The sequence below is a fragment of the Oncorhynchus kisutch genome, linkage group LG8, assembly GCF_002021735.2.
Source record: "Oncorhynchus kisutch isolate 150728-3 linkage group LG8, Okis_V2, whole genome shotgun sequence".
NCBI classification, from domain to species: Eukaryota; Metazoa; Chordata; class Actinopteri; order Salmoniformes; family Salmonidae; genus Oncorhynchus; species Oncorhynchus kisutch.
Window position 1 is genome coordinate 77365757 of NC_034181.2, and position 17966 is coordinate 77383722.

At 52.2% G+C, this 17966-nt stretch overlaps 1 protein-coding gene across 4 annotated transcripts in view; it reads left to right on the plus strand.

Annotated features, from left to right (window-relative positions):
- Window positions 1–17966, plus strand: part of LOC109878798 (talin-2) — a 140103-nt gene that overhangs the window by 103229 nt on the left and 18908 nt on the right. For all 4 annotated transcript variants that reach the window (XM_031831261.1, XM_031831262.1, XM_031831264.1 and 1 more), the window contains 15 exons: window positions 1057–1196; window positions 1938–2031; window positions 2327–2416; window positions 2608–2730; window positions 3091–3234; window positions 3536–3697; window positions 3790–3930; window positions 4121–4302; window positions 4609–4741; window positions 5037–5138; window positions 5303–5473; window positions 7643–7789; window positions 13429–13530; window positions 13849–13968; window positions 14206–14352. In XM_031831261.1, the coding sequence (XP_031687121.1) occupies window positions 1057–1196; window positions 1938–2031; window positions 2327–2416; window positions 2608–2730; window positions 3091–3234; window positions 3536–3697; window positions 3790–3930; window positions 4121–4302; window positions 4609–4741; window positions 5037–5138; window positions 5303–5473; window positions 7643–7789; window positions 13429–13530; window positions 13849–13968; window positions 14206–14352 (1998 nt within the window). The remainder of the gene's footprint in view (window positions 1–1056; window positions 1197–1937; window positions 2032–2326; window positions 2417–2607; window positions 2731–3090; window positions 3235–3535; window positions 3698–3789; window positions 3931–4120; window positions 4303–4608; window positions 4742–5036; window positions 5139–5302; window positions 5474–7642; window positions 7790–13428; window positions 13531–13848; window positions 13969–14205; window positions 14353–17966) is intronic.

The following is a 17966-nucleotide window of genomic DNA, read 5'->3' on the forward strand; positions in this document are numbered from 1 at the left end:
GAACGTGTTCGTTAGGGCACACCATACCATCGCAATGGAAACCATAATGAACCTTTCTTATTGACAAGTTCACATAGTGCCTCCCCGTTCCACGCAGTTTTGTTGTTTTGTTTCATGCCTAAAGAACACAAACGAGGCACCATACTGGATTTGACTGTTTTAGTGTGACTAATTTATTTGCATAAGCCTCTTCATCACCTTTTGGACGTAAGAACCAACTGAAAATAGTAGAGGAGAAGTTGACCAATTGGCCTCAAAAGTCATAGCTTGGCCAACCATCAGTCTATCTATTTGTTGATGAACTTTCCTTATAGAAACGGAATGTTTAATTGAATTGCCTCAAAGCGGTGGTCTGTTAAATTTAGTCTGAATAAGATGACAGTTGAAGGTCTTTTCCGGGCTGCCTTGCTGATAAGGAAGGAGGAAATCTTAGTGGCATGACACTGATTACCAAATCAGACCCAGGTGACTGCAGGAACTGCCAGCAGCAGAGTTGGAACCAGAGAGTCTATGTTTAGAACAGAGTTTGAGGGGAACAATATACATGTTAAGCATGGTGCAGCTAGAAAACAGCCCGTGCACCATTCTCCTTTTCATCTGACTGATGGATAGGAGGACCAGGGATAGTCAGTTGCACAGGACTCCCAAGTGGTGCAGCGGTCTAAGGCACTGTATCTCAGTGCTAGAAGCGTCACTACAGACCCTGGTTCGATTCCAGGCTGTATCGCAACCGTCCGGGATTGGGATTCCCATAGGGTGGCGCACAATTGGCCCAGTGTCATCTGGGTTTGGCCATTGTAGGCCGTCATTATAAATAATAATTTGTTCTTAACTGGCTTACCTAGTTAAATAAAGGTTACATTCAGCGTTGATTAGCACTATATAGCTGTGTCATCGCTCTGAGGGGATCACTTACGAGGCAGATTTGGGTTCATTTAGACTCTCTAAATGACTAGCAACATTTCATGCCCTTTCTGTATGACTTTTGTATATGATTGATTTACAACTAGTGTTTATGACTTGTAATAACTGGTGATTCTGCTGTGGATGTTGTAGAGGAAAGATGAGCAGATCCAGGTGATAGGTAACCTGAAGAACATCTCCATGGCTTCCAGCAAGCTGCTCCTGGCAGCCAAGTCTCTGTCTGTAGACCCTGGGGCAGCTAACGCCAAGAACCTTCTGGCTGCTGCTGCAAGGTACCTACCATACACTGCCCTCTATGTGGGCTCTCACAATACCACACCTGTTGATTGGTTATTTATTATGTCTTGTTGGATTTAGAACAGGAGATTTTCCACCCACAGTTAATTCCAGTTTTGCAATGTGTTACAATACGCTTATGCCAGGGCCAAAGCAATGGGAGGTTTCACTGTGCCGTAGGAAGGGACCAGGCTTTTGATGTGACACACATGCACTTCTCAATCTCACACCTCCAGTGTAGCTCCACTTCACAGCAGAAATGTCCTCCTAGGTGGTAGATGAAGTGCTGTCTCCCTTCAGGCTTGTAGAGGCTGTTAATTTCCTGTCTGGTAATTGGAAGGTTAAGAGGGAGGTGTGTGACTGAAATGTCTGACTGGCTCACTGAAGCCTGCTGGAATTCTGCTGAAAAAAGAGCGAGAGAGGGAGGAGGAGGGGAGAGACCAGAGGGACCCCCAGAGCACAATATTAGATTTGGAACCAATGGAGCCTGGGACCTTGTGTTTGTGTAATGGAGCTGAACGCTGGTCTAAGTGCCTCTCATTTTGAACTTCTCTCGGTCTCTCTCTCTCGGTTTCTCTCTCGGTCTCTCTCAGGCTCGGTCTCTCTCAGGCTCTTTCTCTCTCGGTCTCTCTCTCTCTCGGTCTCTCTCTGGCTCTCTCTCAGGCTCTCTCTCTCTCGGGTTCTCTCACTCGGGCTCTCCCCTCTCTCACTCCTCTCCCTCCCATCCTGTGTTTCAGAGCAGTGACAGAGAGCATTAACCAGCTAATCACATTGGCCACACAGCAGGCCCCGGGACAGAAGGAGTGTGACAATGCCCTACGAGAGCTGGAGGTACCATCAGCATCAATAGCTTACATCAATAACATGAGCTTTACTGATAACAGCTGCAGTCATAGTGGTGGTAGCAGGAGTGTTAGTTGAAGCAGTAATGGTGTTAGTAAAAGCAGTGTCATCTGTAGCAGCGTCTTTAAAGTGGGTTATGTTAAATGTATAGATTATGGGAGTGCTCTAGGAGAATGTTTTCATGTTGCTCATTTAAGTTGTATCTATAATGGGTTCCTTTGGTTTTAGTTAAATTAGCAAGTTCCCTTGTAGATGTTAAGAGATGTTTTCCCTCTCCCCTCAGGCGGTGAAAGGAATGTTAGCCAACCCCAACGAGCCAGTCAGCAACCTCTCCTACTTCCACTGCATCGAGAGCGTCATGGAGAACTCCAAGGTAGGGAGGGCCATGACCCTGAGTGCTGCTGAAAGAGCAAGCATAACCACAACCTCCAGACAGATGGAAATGAGTAGAGATGGAGAGATGGGAGGGAGAGCAGAGAGAGAGCGGTGACCTGCCTGGCTGAGGAATGCTACAGCTTAATCCCTCCCTTCTGCTCTTTTCCTCTGTTCCCCCTCTTCTTTCAGGTCCTGGGAGAGTCCATGGCTGGCATTTCTCAGAACTGTAAAACCGGGGATGTGCCAGCATTTGGGGGCTGTGTGGGACTGGCCTCCAAGGCCCTGTGTGGGCTCACTGAGGCTGCAGGACAGGTTAGGACATGCTACGAAGTACCTGCTCTGGACCTACCCAGACATACTGTGTGTCATACTGTGTGAATATGTGAGCACCCTGTGTGTGCTCTGCTTGAGCTAGTGTTGTGCTAGTGTAGAAAGAGAGTAGTGTGGACTTCTGTTTTTCCACCACTGACCATTTCTGGGTTTCCCCTTACTACATCAATATACCACACATGAGTAAAGCTCTGTCCATCTGTGTGTCGACCAGATGCTATGCTCAGTAAAAAGCTGCTATTTAAGCTGCTAACATTGTAGCCTACCTGCTTTCTGCTACTATGAGAGCCACGTCTGGTTCTACAGTATGTTGAAGTGTCTCCTCCTGTCCTCTCTCCTCAGGCCTCCTACCTGGTGGGCGTGTCTGACCCCAACAGTCAGGCAGGGCATCAGGGGTTGGTCGACGCCATCCAGTTTGCACGAGCCAATCAGGCGATCCAGATGGCCTGTCAGAACCTGGTGGATCCGGACAGCAGCCCCTCACAGGTCAGTTGGGACATAATAACACAGGTTTGTTTGGTTTTATTTGTTTGCTAACTAGTCACCTTGGGTTGATTTGAAGAGTCTATTGAAATGAGATGTTTATGAGCCATCAGCTGTTCCCTCTGTCATGTTTATCTCTTGTCATCTACTTTAGAAAAATCCCGAGCTGCTGATTTGTTTGTTTGTTATCCTTCATCTGACGTGTTATGGTTCATCTGTCTCGACATCCGGGTTGCCTCCCACCACGTACCAACGTTCCCATTTAGGGTATGTCTTTCTGAGACTGTTATGTGGGTGTTTTCAGGTGCTGTCGTCTGCCACCATCGTAGCAAAGCACACATCAGCTCTTTGCAACGCCTGCCGCCTGGCCTCCTCCAAGACAGCCAACCCCACAGCCAAGAGACACTTTGTCCAGTCTGCCAAGGAGGTGGCCAACAGCACAGCCAACCTGGTCAAAACTATAAAGGTAAGACTGCCGACTCCAATTCGTTTTTTTTACTGATAGACTGGCCCATTACGTGTATATTGACCTGTGTTTCTCCATTTCTTTCCCTCCAGGCTCTGGATGGTGATTTCTCTCAGGAGAATAGGAACACGTGTCTGGTGGCCACAGCTCCACTCATAGAGGCTGTTGAGAACCTCACAGCGTTTGCGTCTAATCCAGAGTTCGCCAGCAGCCCTGCTCAGATCAGCAATGAGGTACTACACACTTCTGGCCATTTCTAAACATGGTGCTCCGTTCAACTTGTGTGAAAGTTGAAACCTTATTTTGAACTCTGTGAGACAAACTGCAATGACATTGTGGGTGTAGAAAACGTTTACTTTCAACAGTTTATTTTTCATGGTTGTCATGGAGATGTTAATCTTTCTTTTGTTTGTTTATGTGCAGGGCTCTGCCGCTCAGGAGCCCATCCTCCAATCAGCTCGCTCCATGCTGGACAGCTCCACCCACCTGCTGAAGACTGCACGTTCACTGGTTATTAACCCCAAAGACCCACCCACCTGGTCGGTCCTGGCTGGCCACTCTCGGACTGTGTCCGACTCCATCAAAGGTCTCATTACGGCCATCAGGTTAGCACAGTGACAGCACTGCACCTCTTACTGGCCTGGACATGGACAACTGTTGTAACTCATTAAGTTGTGATAAGCAGTTATAATAACCTTCAGAGATTGGACAAGACCATAATCTACATCCTTTATCTCTGATTGGCTGATTTGGCTGTTGATTTGGCTGGCTTACTCATCGTTTTTTAGAATTCACCATCTCTCCAGATCTCTCTGATCCTGTTGGATGCCTGCTAGCTGACATAGATAAACATGCTCTTTAAATGTATTTCATCCTCTTTCCCTCTCTATTTCTCTCTCTCTGCCTCTCAGGGACAAGTCTCCAGGCCAGAGGGAGTGTGACTACTCCATAGATAACATCAACAGATGTATCCGGAACATTGAGCAGGCCTCGCTAGCCGCAGTCAGCCAGAACCTGGCCAGCAGGGATGACATCTCATTGGAGGTAATGATCGTTAATGAGACACTACACGCTTTGCTGACCCACAGGCAACCCCGCCCCCTCCCTCTCTCATTCTCTCTCTATCCATCCTTCTCTCCCTTTACCCATCTCTCTCAATCTCTCTGTCCGTTAGTGGGCTACAGATCTTTGATCAGGTCTACTGCTAATTGAGACCAACTTCCATTTGAATTAAGTTAAAAGCAGTTTGGACAGGGAGCGTTAGAATTGCCACAGAACCACAACATGCATTGCATAATGACCAATGTTGAAATTATTTTACTCTGATCAATCCCATCAGGCCTTGCAAGAGCAGCTGACGTCCACAGTGCAAGAGATTGGATACCTAATCAACCCAATATCTACAGCCGCCAGAGGGGAAGCTGCCCAACTAGGACACAAGGTAACTAGTGGCAGCATCATCACTGTTACCAATACTAGGTCTATATCACCTGTCAGGTGCAGTCAATAGCTGCGTTCCAGGTTTTTTAAATGTTATGATGATCTGGAACGCAACAATAATCAGTCTGACACTAACCTCTGACCCTTGACACCTTTCCATCCCAGGTGACCCAGCTGGCGGGCTACTTTGAGCCTCTGATCAGGGCGTCGGTGGGCGTGGCGTCCAAGCTGCAGGACCATCAGCAGCAGATGACCTTCCTGGACCAGACTAAGACCCTGGCAGAGTCCGCCCTGCAGATGATCTACGCAGCCAAGGAGGGAGGAGGAAACCCCAAGGTATGGAACAATATGGGCGATAGGGCCAAAATATCATGTCACAATATTTTTCTAATTTATGTCAGTATTTGACGGTATTTTGAAGTATCTGAGTAATACAAGTTCTAAACCTGTTTTATGAGTAGTGTTTTTAATGGGCTTTTTCCATTATATTTGTTTTCTACTCAACTAGGACAAAACCGACAGTGAAGTAATCCAACTTTCCATGTATTTACACTGTATCAGCATATCGTCATAGACCGTATTGTAAAAATCCATACGGGTATGTGGATCCATACCTTGAAATAGGATGTATGGCCCAACCCTAACCCCAGGGTGAACCCTCATACTTTAACAGGACTTTGGGTCTTTGAAAAAACACTATCTAAATCCTTCCATCATTTGCACTTTACAGCAACTTTACTCAAAGTGCTTTATAACACAAAGGGGGAAACTCCACCTCATCTTTATGGATTATGAATATAACCTATACAGTTGCTAATAACTAATACGTATGTTGTTTGAACAATAACTAATAGATGCACTTTTCTAAGTTTAACTTAGACTAAGAGTCTCTTCACTTCGTAACAGATACAGTTGAAGTCAGAAGTTTACATACACCTTAGCCAAATACTTTTAAACTCAGTTTTTCATCATTCCTGACATTTAATCCTCATAAAACGTCCCTGCCTTAGGTCAGTTAGGATCACCACTTTTATTTTAAGAATGTGAATTGTCAGAATAATAGTAGAGAATTTATTTCAGCTTTTATTTCTTTCATCACATTCCCAGAGGTCAGATGTTTACATACACTCAATTAGTATTTGGTAGCATTGCCTTTAAATAGTTGAACTTGGGTCAAACCGTTCAGATAGCCTTCCACAAGCTTCCCACAATAAGTTGAGTGAATTTTGGCCCATTCCTCCTTACAGAGCTGGTGTAACTGAGTCAGGTTTATAGGCCTCCTTGCTCGCACACTCTTTTTCAGTTCTGTCCACAAATGTTCTATGTGATTGAGGTCAGGGCTTTGTGATGGCCACTCCAATACCTTTACTTTGTTGTCCTTAAGCCATTTTGCCACAACTTTGGAAGTATGCTTGGGGTCATTGTCCATTTGGAAGACCCATTTGCGACCAAGCTTTAACTTCCTGACTGATGTCTTGAGATGTTGCTTCAATATATCCACCTAATTTTCCTTCCTCATGATGCCATCTATTTTGTGAAGTGCACCAGTCCCTCCTGCAGCAAAGCACCCCCACAACATGATGCTGCCACCCTCGTGCTTCACGGTTGGGATGGTGTTCTTTGGCTTGCAAGCTTCCCACTTTTTCCTCCAAACATAACAATAGCCATTATGGCCAAACAGTTATATTTTTGTTTCGTCAGACCAGAGGACATTTCTCCAAAAAGTAAGATCTTTGTCCCCATGTGCAGTTGCAAACCGTAGTCCGGCTTTTTTATGGCGGTTCAGGAGCAGTGGCTTCTTCCTTGCTGAGCGGCCTTTCAGGTTATGTCGATATAGGACTCGTTTTACTGTTCCCTCCAGCTTCTTCACAAGGTCCTTTGCTGCTGTTCTGGGATTGATTTGCACTTTTCACACCAAAGTACGTTCATCTCTAGGAGACAGAAGGCGTCTCCTTCCTGAGCGGTATGACGGCTGCGTGGTCCCATGATGTTAATACTTGCGTACTATTGTTTGTACAGATGCACGTGGCACCTTCAGGTGTTTGGAAATTTCTTCCAAGGATGAACCAGACTTGTGGAGGCCTATTTATTTGGGGGGGGGGGGGGGGTATTTTCTGATTTCTTTGGATTTTCCCATGATGTCAAGCAAAGAGGCACTGGGTTTGAAGGTAGGCCTTGAAATACACCCACAGGTACACCTCCAATTGACTCAAATGATGTCAATCAGCCCATCAGAAGCTTCTAAAACAATGACATAATTTTCTGGAATTTTCCATGCTGTTTAAAAGCAGTCAACTCAGTGTATATAAACTTCTGACCCACCGGAATTGTGATAGTGAAAGAATCTGTAAACAATTGTTGGAAAAATTACTTGTGTCATGCATAAGGTAAATGTCCTAACCGACTTGGCAAAACTATATTTTGTTAACAAGAAATTTGTGGAGTGGTTGAAAAAAGAGTTTTAATGACTCCAACATAAGTGTATGTATCTCTGTTTGTATGAAGGCGTCCCATACCCATGATGCCATAGCGGAGGCTTCCCAGCTGATGAGGGAGGCGGTGGATGACATCATGGTGACCCTGAACGAGGCCGCCAGCGAAGGGGGTATGGTGGGCGCCATGGTGGACTCCATTGCTGAGGCCATGGGAAGGGTGAGTGGGTGTGACGGGGGCCAGGATGAGTGGGGTATGGTGGATTCCATGGGCAGGCTGAGTGGGGGTGACGGGGGGCAGGATGAGTGGGGTATGGTGGATTCCATGGGCAGGCTGAGTGGGGGTGACGGGGGGCAGGATGAGTGGGGTATGGTGGATTCCATGGGCAGGCTGAGTGGGGGTGACGGGGGGGCAGGATGAGTGGGGTATGGTGGATTCCATGGGCAGGCTGAGTGGGGGTGACGGGGGGCAGGATGAGTGGGGTATGGTGGATTCCATGGGCAGGCTGAGTGGGGGTGACGGGGGGCAGGATGAGTGGGGTATGGTGGATTCCATGGGCAGGCTGAGTGGGGGTGACGGGGGGCAGGATGAGTGGGGTATGGTGGATTCCATGGGCAGGCTGAGTGGGGGTGACGGGGGGCAGGATGAGTGGGGTATGGTGGATTCCATGGGCATGCTGAGTTGGGGTGACGGGGGGCAGGATGAGTGGGGTATGGTGGATTCCATGGGCATGCTGAGTGGGGGTGACGGGGGGCAGGATGAGTGGGGTATGGTGGATTCCATGGGCAGGCTGAGTGGGGGTGACGGGGGGCAGGATGAGTGGGGTATGGTGGATTCCATGGGCATGCTGAGTTGGGGTGACGGGGGGCAGGATGAGTGGGGTATGGTGGATTCCATGGGCATGCTGAGTGGGGGTGACGGGGGGCAGGATGAGTGGGGTATGGTGGATTCCATGGGCAGGCTGAGTGGGGGTGACGGGGGGCAGGATGAGTGGGGTATGGTGGATTACATGGGCAGGCTGAGTGGGGGTAACGGGGGGCAGGATGAATGGGGTATGGTGGATTCCATGGGCAGGCTGAGTGGGGGTGACGGGGGGCAGGATGAGTGGGGTATGGTGGATTCCATGGGCATGCTGAGTTGGGGTGACGGGGGGCAGGATGAGTGGGGTATGGTGGATTCCATGGGCATGCTGAGTGGGGGTGACGGGGGGCAGGATGAGTGGGGTATGGTGGATTCCATGGGCAGGCTGAGTGGGGGTGACGGGGGGCAGGATGAGTGGGGTATGGTGGATTCCATGGGCATGCTGAGTGGGGGTGACGGGGGGCAGGATGAGTGGGGTATGGTGGATTCCATGGGCAGGCTGAGTGGGGGTGACGGGGGGCAGGATGAGTGGGGTATGGTGGATTACATGGGCAGGCTGAGTGGGGGTAACGGGGGGCAGGATGAATGGGGTATGGTGGATTCCATGGGCAGGCTGAGTGGGGGTGACGGGGGGCAGGATGAGTGGGGTATGGTGGATTCCATGGGCATGCTGAGTTGGGGTGACGGGGGGCAGGATGAGTGGGGTATGGTGGATTCCATGGGCATGCTGAGTGGGGGTGACGGGGGGCAGGATGAGTGGGGTATGGTGGATTCCATGGGCAGGCTGAGTGGGGGTGACGGGGGGCAGGATGAGTGGGGTATGGTGGATTCCATGGGCATGCTGAGTGGGGGTGACGGGGGGCAGGATGAGTGGGGTATGGTGGATTCCATGGGCAGGCTGAGTGGGGGTGACGGGGGGCAGGATGAGTGGGGTATGGTGGATTACATGGGCAGGCTGAGTGGGGGGTAACGGGGGGCAGGATGAATGGGGTATGGTGGATTCCATGGGCAGGCTGAGTGGGGGTGACGGGGGGCAGGATGAGTGGGGTATGGTGGATTCCATGGGCATGCTGAGTTGGGGTGACGGGGGGCAGGATGAGTGGGGTATGGTGGATTCCATGGGCATGCTGAGTGGGGGTGACGGGGGGCAGGATGAGTGGGGTATGGTGGATTCCATGGGCAGGCTGAGTGGGGGTGACGGGGGGCAGGATGAGTGGGGTATGGTGGATTACATGGGCAGGCTGAGTGGGGGTAACGGGGGGCAGGATGAATGGGGTATGGTGGATTCCATGGGCAGGCTGAGTGGGGGTGACGGGGGGCAGGATGAGTGGGGTATGGTGGATTCCATGGGCATGCTGAGTTGGGGTGACGGGGGGCAGGATGAGTGGGGTATGGTGGATTCCATGGGCATGCTGAGTGGGGGTGACGGGGGGCAGGATGAGTGGGGTATGGTGGATTCCATGGGCAGGCTGAGTGGGGGTGACGGGGGGCAGGATGAGTGGGGTATGGTGGATTACATGGGCAGGCTGAGTGGGGGTAACGGGGGGCAGGATGAATGGGGTATGGTGGATTCCATGGGCAGGCTGAGTGGGGGTGACGGGGGGCAGGATGAGTGGGGTATGGTGGATTCCATGGGCATGCTGAGTTGGGGTGACGGGGGGCAGGATGAGTGGGGTATGGTGGATTCCATGGGCATGCTGAGTGGGGGTGACGGGGGGCAGGATGAGTGGGGTATGGTGGATTCCATGGGCAGGCTGAGTGGGGGGTGACGGGGGGCAGGATGAGTGGGGTATGGTGGATTCCATGGGCATGCTGAGTGGGGGTGACGGGGGGCAGGATGAGTGGGGTATGGTGGATTCCATGGGCAGGCTGAGTGGGGGTGACGGGGGGCAGGATGAGTGGGGTATGGTGGATTACATGGGCAGGCTGAGTGGGGGTAACGGGGGGCAGGATGAATGGGGTATGGTGGATTCCATGGGCAGGCTGAGTGGGGGTGACGGGGGGCAGGATGAGTGGGGTATGGTGGATTCCATGGGCATGCTGAGTTGGGGTGACGGGGGGCAGGATGAGTGGGGTATGGTGGATTCCATGGGCATGCTGAGTGGGGGGTGACGGGGGGCAGGATGAGTGGGGTATGGTGGATTCCATGGGCAGGCTGAGTGGGGGTGACGGGGGGCAGGATGAGTGGGGTATGGTGGATTACATGGGCAGGCTGAGTGGGGGTAACGGGGGGCAGGATGAATGGGGTATGGTGGATTCCATGGGCAGGCTGAGTGGGGGTGACGGGGGGCAGGATGAGTGGGGTATGGTGGATTCCATGGGCAGGCTGAGTGGGGGTGACGGGGGGCAGGATGAGTGGGGTATGGTGGATTCCATGGGCAGGCTGAGTGGGGGTGACGGGGGGCAGGATGAGTGGGGTATGGTGGATTCCATGGGCAGGCTGAGTGGGGGTGACGGGGGGCAGGATGAGTGGGGTATGGTGGATTCCATGGGCAGGCTGAGTGGGGGTGACGGGGGGCAGGATGAGTGGGGTATGGTGGATTCCATGGGCATGCTGAGTTGGGGTGACGGGGGGCAGGATGAGTGGGGTATGGTGGATTCCATGGGCATGCTGAGTGGGGGTGACGGGGGGCAGGATGAGTGGGGTATGGTGGATTCCATGGGCAGGCTGAGTGGGGGTGACGGGGGGCAGGATGAGTGGGGTATGGTGGATTACATGGGCAGGCTGAGTGGGGGTAACGGGGGGCAGGATGAATGGGGTATGGTGGATTCCATGGGCAGGCTGAGTGGGGGTGACGGGGGGCAGGATGAGTGGGGTATGGTGGATTCCATGGGCAGGATGAGTGGGGTATGGTGGATTCCATGGGCAGGGTGAGTGGGGTATGGTGGATTCCATGGGCAGGGTGAGTGGGGTATGGTGGATTCCATGGGCAGAGTGAGTGGGGTATGGTGGATTCCATGGACAGGATGAGTGGGGTATGGTGGATTCCATGGGCAGGATGAGTGGGGTATGGTGGATTCCATGGGCAGGATGAGTGGGGTATGGTGGATTCCATGGGCAGGATGAGTGGGGTATGGTGGATTCCATGGGCAGGATGAGTGGGGTATGGTGGATTCCATGGGCAGGATGAGTGGGGTATGGTGGATTCGATTCCATGGGCAGGATGAGTGGGGTATGGTGGATTCCATGGGCAGGATGAGTGGGGTATGGTGGATTCCATGGGCAGGATGAGTGGGGTATGGTGGATTCCATGGGCAGGATGAGTGGGGTATGGTGGATTCCATGGGCAGGGTGAGTGGGGTATGGTGGATTCCATGGGCAGGGTGAGTGGGGTATGGTGGATTCCATGGGCAGGGTGAGTGGGGTAGGGTGGATTCCATGGGCAGGGTGAGTGGGGTATGGTGGATTCCATGGGCAGGGTGAGTGGGGTATGGTGGATTCCATGGGCAGGGTGAGTGGGGTATGGTGGATTCCATGGGCAGGGTGAGTGGGGTATGGTGGATTCCATGGGCAGGGTGAGTGGGGGTAGGGTGGATTCCATGGGCAGGGTGAGTGGGGTATGGTGGATTCCATGGGCAGGGTGAGTGGGGTATGGTGGATTCCATGGGCAGGGTGAGTGGGGTATGGTGGATTCCATGGGCAGGGTGAGTGGGGTATGGTGGATTCCATGGGCAGGATGAGTGGGGTATGGTGGATTCCATGGGCAGGGTGAGTGGATGATGCAGCAACACCGCTCCATGTTGTAAGACTGGCAGTTGCATTGTAAAGATTCAATATCTTTGGCTGTGTAGGAAGAAGAAGCCTCGAATGCTGAAACATCTTGTTGCATCTCTCTCTCAACAAGTGGTCTGGGCCAAGCTGTAGAATCTGACGTGCTGTGTTTGTCTCCAATCTGCATCTATGCTGCGGTTTATGTCATTTTTATTTGATTTATTTATCCGTTATTTTACCAGATAAGTTGACTGAGAACACGTTCTCATTTGCAGCAACGACCTGGGGAATAGTTACAGGGGAGAGGAGGGCGATGAATGAGCCAATTGTAAACTGGGGATTATTAGGTGACCGTGATGGTTTGAGGGCCAAATTGGAATTTAGCCAGGACACCGGGGTTAACACCCCTACTCTTACGATAAGTGCCATGGGATCTTTAATGACCTCAGAGAGTCAGGACACCTGTTTAACGTCCCATCCGAAAGACGGCACCCTACACAGGGCAGTGGGGCATTGGGATATTTTTTTAGACCAGAGGAAAGAGTGCGTCCTACTGGCCCTCCAACACCACTTCCAGCAGCATCTGGTCTCCCATCCAGGGACTGACCAGGACCAACACTGCTTAGCTTCAGAAGCAAGCCAGCAGTGGTATGCAGGGTGGTATGCTGCTGGTAAAAATCATTCATGTACATTCCCATGAACTCTGTATGAATGTGTCTGACTTGAATAAATGGGGATAATCTGTTGAGATCATTTGCTGAGATAACAGCGGAGGTGAATTACAGGATTTAACAGTGGATACCAGTCTATCACTATTATCGTCAGTACACATTCCAGCCAGCGTGCCAGAAGCATCCATGTGGGAACCATTTGTGTCTTACTCTGTGTTGTGGTAAAGTGGCTGACATCATAACGACGGGTGTCTAATAAGTGACAGTATATTTACAGACTGATATGCTAATGATGGATTGGAATGAGCTAAAGTGCATATTCATGATCATATTCTGAAGGTGGAGACTTTGCCAGGAAGACGTTAGTAAGGAACTATGTTAAAACAGTTCAGTATGCCAAGAGAGTTCATAATGCAGGTTGAATAAGGGTTGTATGTTTGGCTTAAGGGTTGTTTAAGGGTTGGTTTTTAGTTAGAATAAGGTTTTGTATGTTTGGTTGAAAAAGGTTTGATTTTAGTTTTTTGGGGGTTTAGAATGTTATTTATTTTTTCACATTTGAATGAGGGTTTAGTTTTGGTTGAGTAAAAGGGTTTTCTATGTTTGTTTCCTCTCAGCTGGACGAGGGGACCTCTCCTGAACCAGAAGGATCGTTTGTAGACTACCAGACTACCATGGTGAAATACTCCAAGGCCATTGCAGTCACCGCCCAGGAAATGGTAAATTACATTCAGATGGAAATACCGATTTATTTTTGTTTAACAATTTATCTCTAGAGCGATCAATCAATATAATTGTATTTATAAAGCCCTCTTTACGACAACATTTGTCACAAAGTGCTTTGCGGTAACATAGCCAACATTCGTTGAAATAATTATCCAAACGTCTTGTTTCAGGACTCAACCCCTTTTCATCCTGTGGACCACAAGTCATCCACAAATGTCCTCCAGCAGGCTCTGTGTTGTATAGTTTTCTCTATTCCTTTCAAGGATTCAGGAAGTCTGGTGTTAATGTTGACTGGTCTTTCTGTCCTCTAGATGACCAAGTCTGCGACGTGTCCAGAGGAGCTGGGGGGTCTGGCCTCTCGGGTGACCACAGACTACAGCCAGCTGGCCCTGCAGGGACGTCTGGCCGCGCACACTGCAGAACCCCAGGAGGTATCCAAACACTACAGTCAATCCCATCCATCTATCCACCCATCTCTATTGTCCCAATTTGACAACTATGTCACTCTAATCTGCTTTCTACTCAACAAACCTGGTACCAGAATACCTGGATTCAAATGTACAACCAGAGAGATGAATTAAATCTTTATTTTGTCACCTTATTAGGTTAGTATTAAGTTATGTCTTGGGTTGATTGGTGTTTTCTATGCTGGTTCTGTCTCCCTCCAGATTGGTTTCCAGATCAAGGCTGGTGTCCAGGAGCTGGGTCACGGCTGTATCTTCCTGGTGCAGAAGGCTGGAGCGCTGCAGATCACCCCCTCAGACAGTTACACCAAGAGAGAGCTCATAGAGTGTGCCCGCACCGTCACAGAGAAGGTACTGTACTGTAGGAGAGGTCTTCCATCCAAATAAGGTGTCACATACCTGGTTTACCATACACCTTCCTTTTCAACTCCCATCAATTCAATAAGTCAATTGGAATTTGAATGAAAAGAAAAATCATCTTTGAAAATAAATTACATTTTCGGTTGTTGAATTGAAATAGAAATGTAACCTGAAAACTACGACATATCTTGGCCTGCCTACAGGGTCCCCACTGCAACTTTAAAGGAACGTCTAGTAGTACTTTAGGAACTTGTGTGGCACCATTCCAGTTGACTTTAAGGCCTCCGGTAGAGCCTGGGTCTCCAGTCAATCCTGTTAATGATGCATGATAAGTATTCCACTGGCACTAAATGAATGCAGTGAGACATGTCAAACAAAGAGCAGTGTAAAGGTACATATGCCAATATTCTGCTTTGATGTATTCTGTGTTTCTGCTGTTATCACAGATCATCCTCCTACGAAGGAATGCTTTTCCAATGACATTGCTAAAGTCTTTGTGTGAATGTGGTAGAATTTGATTGGCTCTGCTTTAAATTTCCATGTAGGGAAATGGACAGATATTCTCTCTCACTGTCTGTCGCTCTCTCGCACTGTCGGTCGATCTCTCGCACTGTCGGTCGATCTCTCGCACTGTCGGTCGATCTCTCGCACTGTCGGTCGCTCTCTCGCACTGTCGGTCGCTCTCTCGCACTGTCGGTCGATCTCTCGCACTGTCGGTCGCTCTCTCGCACTGTCGGTCGCTCTCTCGCACTGTCGGTCGCTCTCTCGCACTGTCGGTCGCTCTCTCGCACTGTCGGTCGCTCTCTCGCACTGTCGGTCGCTCTCTCGCACTGTCGGTCGCTCTCTCGCACTGTCGGTCGCTCTCTCGCACTGTCGGTCGCTCTCTCGCACTGTCGGTCGCTCTCTCGCACTGTCGGTCGCTCTCTCGCACTGTCGGTCGCTCTCTCGCACTGTCGGTCGCTCTCTCGCACTGTCGGTCGCTCTCTCGCACTGTCGGTCGCTCTCTCGCACTGTCGGTCGCTCTCTCGCACTGTCGGTCGCTCTCTGGTCGCTCTCTCGCACTGTCGGTCGCTCTCTCGCACTGTCGGTCGCTCTCTCGCACTGTCGGTCGCTCTCTCGCACTGTCGGTCGCTCTCTCGCACTGTCGGTCGCTCTCTCGCACTGTCGGTCGCTCTCTCGCACTGTCGGTCGCTCTCTCGCACTGTCGGTCGCTCTCTGGTCGCTCTCTCGCACTGTCGGTCGCTCTCTCGCACTGTCGGTCGCTCTCTCGCACTGTCGGTCGCTCTCTCGCACTGTCGGTCCGCTCTCTCGCACTGTCGGTCGCGCTCTCTCGCACTGTCGGTCGCGCTCTCTCGCACTGTCGGTCGCGCTCTCTCGCACTGTCGGTCGCCGCTCTCTCGCACTGTCGGTCGCTCGCTCTCTCACTGTCGGTCGCTCGCTCTCTCACTGTCGGTCGGTCGCTCTCTCACTGTCGGTCGGTCGCTCTCTCACTGTCGGTCGGTCGCTCTCTCACTGTCGGTCGGTCGCTCTCTCACTGTCGGTCGGTCGCTCTCTCACTGTCGGTCGGTCGCTCTCTCACTGTCGGTCGGTCGCTCTCTCACTGTCGGTCGGTCGCTCTCTCACTGTCGGTCGGTCGCTCTCTCACTGTCGGTCGGTCGCTCTCTCACTGTCGGTCGGTCGCTCTCTCACTGTCGGTCGGTCGCTCTCTCACTGTCGGTCGGTCGCTCTCTCACTGTCGGTCGGTCGCTCTCTCACTGTCGGTCTCTCTCTCTCACTGTCGGTTTCTCTCTCTCTCACTGTCGGTTTCTCTCTCTCTCACTGCGGTCGCTCTCTCTCACTGCCGGTCGCTCTCTCTCACTGCCGGTCGCTCTCTCTCACTGCCGGTCGCTCTCTCTCACTGCCGGTCGCTCTCTCTCACTGCCGGTCGCTCTCTCTCACTGTCGCTCGCTCTCTCTCACTGTCGCTCGCTCTCTCTCACTGTCGCTCGCTCGCTCTCACTGTCGCTCGCTCGCTATCTCTCTGTCGGTCGCTCGCTCTCTCGCTCTCTCTCTGTCGGTCGCTCGCTCTCTCGCTCTCTCTCTGTCGGTCGCTCGCTCTCTCGCTCTCTCTCTGTCGGTCGGTCGCTCGCTCTCTCTCTGTCGGTCGCTTGCCCGCTCTCTCTCGCTCGCTCGCTCTCTCTCTGTCTGTCTGTCGGTCGCTCGCTCTCTCTCGCTCTCTCTCTCTCTCTGTCGGTCGCTCGCTCTCGCTCTCTCTCTCTCTCTCTGTCGGTCGCTCGCTCTTTCTCGCTCTCTCTGTCGGTCGCTCACTCGCTCTCTCTCTCGCTCTCTCTCTCTCTGTCTGTCGGTCGCTCGCTCTCTCTCTGTCGGTCGGTCGGTCGCTCTCTCTCTGTCGGTCGCTCGCTCTCTCTCTCTCTCTCTGTCGGTCGGTCGCTCTCTCTGTCGGTCGCTCTCTCTCTCTCTGTCGGTCGCTCTCTCTCTCTCTGTCGCTCTCTCTCTCTCTCTCTGTCGCTCTCTCTCTCTGTCGCTCTCTCTCTCTGTCTGTCGCTCTCTCTCTCTGTCGGTCGCTCTCTCTCTCTGTCGGTCGCTCTCTCTCTCTGTCGGTCGCTCTCTCTCTCTGTCGGTCGCTCTCTCTCTCTGTCGGTCGCTCTCTCTCACTGTCGGTCGCTCTCTCTCACTGTCGGTCTCTCTCTCACTATCTCTCTCTGTCGCTCGCTCTCTCTCTGTCGCTCGCTCTCTCTCTGTCGGTCGCTCGCTCTCTCTCTGTCGGTCGCTCGCTCTCTCTCTGTCGGTCGCTCGCTCGCTCTCTCTCTGTCGGTCGCTCGCTCGCTCTCTCTTACTGTCGGTCGCTCTCTCTCACTGTCGGTCTCTCTCTCACTATCTCTCTCTGTCGCTCGCTCTCTCTCTGTCGCTCGCTCGCTCTCTCTCTGGTCGCTCTCTCGCACTGTCGGTCGCTCTCTCGCACTGTCGGTCGCTCTCTCGCACTGTCGGTCGCTCTCTCGCACTGTCGGTCGCTCTCTCGCACTGTCGGTCGCGCTCTCTCGCACTGTCGGTCGCGCTCTCTCGCACTGTCGGTCGCGCTCTCTCGCACTGTCGGTCGCTCGCTCTCTCACTATCGGTCGCTCGACTCTCTCACTGTCGGTCGGTCGCTCTCTCACTGTCGGTCGGTCGCTCTCTCACTGTCGGTCGGTCGCTCTCTCACTGTCGGTCGGTCGCTCTCTCACTGTCGGTCGGTCGCTCTCTCACTGTCGGTCGGTCGCTCTCTCACTGTCGGTCGGTCGCTCTCTCACTGTCGGTCGGTCGCTCTCTCACTGTCGGTCGGTCGCTCTCTCACTGTCGGTCGGTCGCTCTCTCACTGTCGGTCGGTCGCTCTCTCACTGTCGGTCGGTCGCTCTCTCACTGGTCGGTCGGTCGCTCTCTCACTGTCGGTCGGTCGCTCTCTCACTGTCGGTCGGTCGCTCTCTCACTGTCGGTCGGTCGCTCTCTCACTGTCGGTCGGTCGCTCTCTCACTGTCGGTCGGTCGCTCTCTCACTGTCGGTCTCTCTCTCACTGTCGGTTTCTCTCTCTCTCACTGTCGGTTTCTCTCTCTCTCACTGCCGGTCGCTCTC